Here is a 1,272-nt window from a genome sequence, read left to right on the forward strand (position 1 = left end):
ACAAGGTATAAAGTGTCTTTTTTTTCGAAAAGAGTTGATATTACCTCAGGATCTACGACGGCATACAGGTCTACCCCTGGCTCCTAGAGTACCAAGGGAATCCCCCACTTCTGTAGCACTAACCAATCTCTCACCTCTCCCTTCTTCGCTCATACCTCATTGGATCGCTAAAAGTTGTCGAAGTGCACAAAACAGCGAGAAATAAAGGTTTTCTTCACATCGTTTCGTACCTCAGTGAAGTATACGTTGCTCTCATTCTTGTTCTTTTACGAAAATTCAAATTCTCACCATGGTTGACGAAATTACTACAGCACCTGCTCCTGCTACGCCAGTGAAGAAATCTCCGGCGAAAAAAGCAGCATCCAAGCCTAAGACTGCTAAGCCTAAAATTGCCAAAGCCGCTCATCCACCAGCATCTCAGATGGTTCTGACCGCGGTTAAAGAGCTTAAGGAACGCAAAGGATCTTCTCTGCAGGCCATCAAAAAGTTCATTGCTGCTAAGTACTTAGTTGACCCAAAATCTCAGGCCCATTTCATCAAGAAATATCTGAAATCTGCCGTGGCTAGCGGTGCTTTGGTTCAGACCAAAGGGGCGGGAGCTGCTGGATCTTTCAAGTTGCCAGTAACAAAGAAAGCTGCTGCTCAAGGCAAACCAAAAGCGCTAAAACCAAAGGCCCCGAAAACGAAATCTAAGCCTTCTGGTGCCAAGAAGGGCCTCAAGAAAGCTGTTGCTCCTAAGACCAAGAAAACTATTGCTCCCAAAGCCGCAAAAGCAGCAAAACCAAAAACTGCTGCTAAGAAACCTGCCATCAGCAAGAAAACTGGCAAAGCTCCCACTTCCAAGCCCAAGAGCCCCAAGGCCAGGAAAGTTCCAGCTAGCAGAGGCACACCCAAAAAGTAAATTTCAATCCTGATTGTAACATTTTTAACAATCGGCCCTTTTCAGGGCCAACACGTGTTTATTACGAGGAATGATCTTATTTTCTCAAACTTGCTACTTTTTTAGTATTATAATAATGATTATCCAACAATTTTACAGGTTTCAAAAAGATGTCAAATAGATTTAAAAGATCTTACGAACAGTTCAGACTTCTATCATTTTAAAACCATTACCAAATATTTAAAATATAAACTGAACTTCCAAATCGCTTAACTTTCGGTGTAAAAAGCCAAAAATATTGCACTTAATAATTGAAAAAGTGACAAAATAAGTGGAAAAAATGCCAAAAGCGAACACAAGAGGAGTGTGTAGGTATCTTATACTTCAAAATA

At 41.3% G+C, this 1,272-nt stretch overlaps 1 protein-coding gene across 1 annotated transcript; it reads left to right on the forward strand.

The window, feature by feature from the left end:
- Window positions 1-241: 241 nt before the first annotated feature.
- Window positions 242-946, forward strand: LOC117171089 (histone H1A, sperm-like). The gene has a single exon (XM_033358143.1). It carries the CDS (start codon window positions 290-292, stop codon window positions 899-901), a length of 612 nt encoding a protein of 203 aa, XP_033214034.1. The 5' UTR covers window positions 242-289; the 3' UTR covers window positions 902-946.
- The last annotated feature ends 326 nt before the right edge of the window (window positions 947-1,272 follow it).

The sequence above is a fragment of the Belonocnema kinseyi genome, chromosome 1 (genome assembly GCF_010883055.1).
Source record: "Belonocnema kinseyi isolate 2016_QV_RU_SX_M_011 chromosome 1, B_treatae_v1, whole genome shotgun sequence".
Lineage (NCBI taxonomy): Eukaryota > Metazoa > Arthropoda > Insecta > Hymenoptera > Cynipidae > Belonocnema > Belonocnema kinseyi.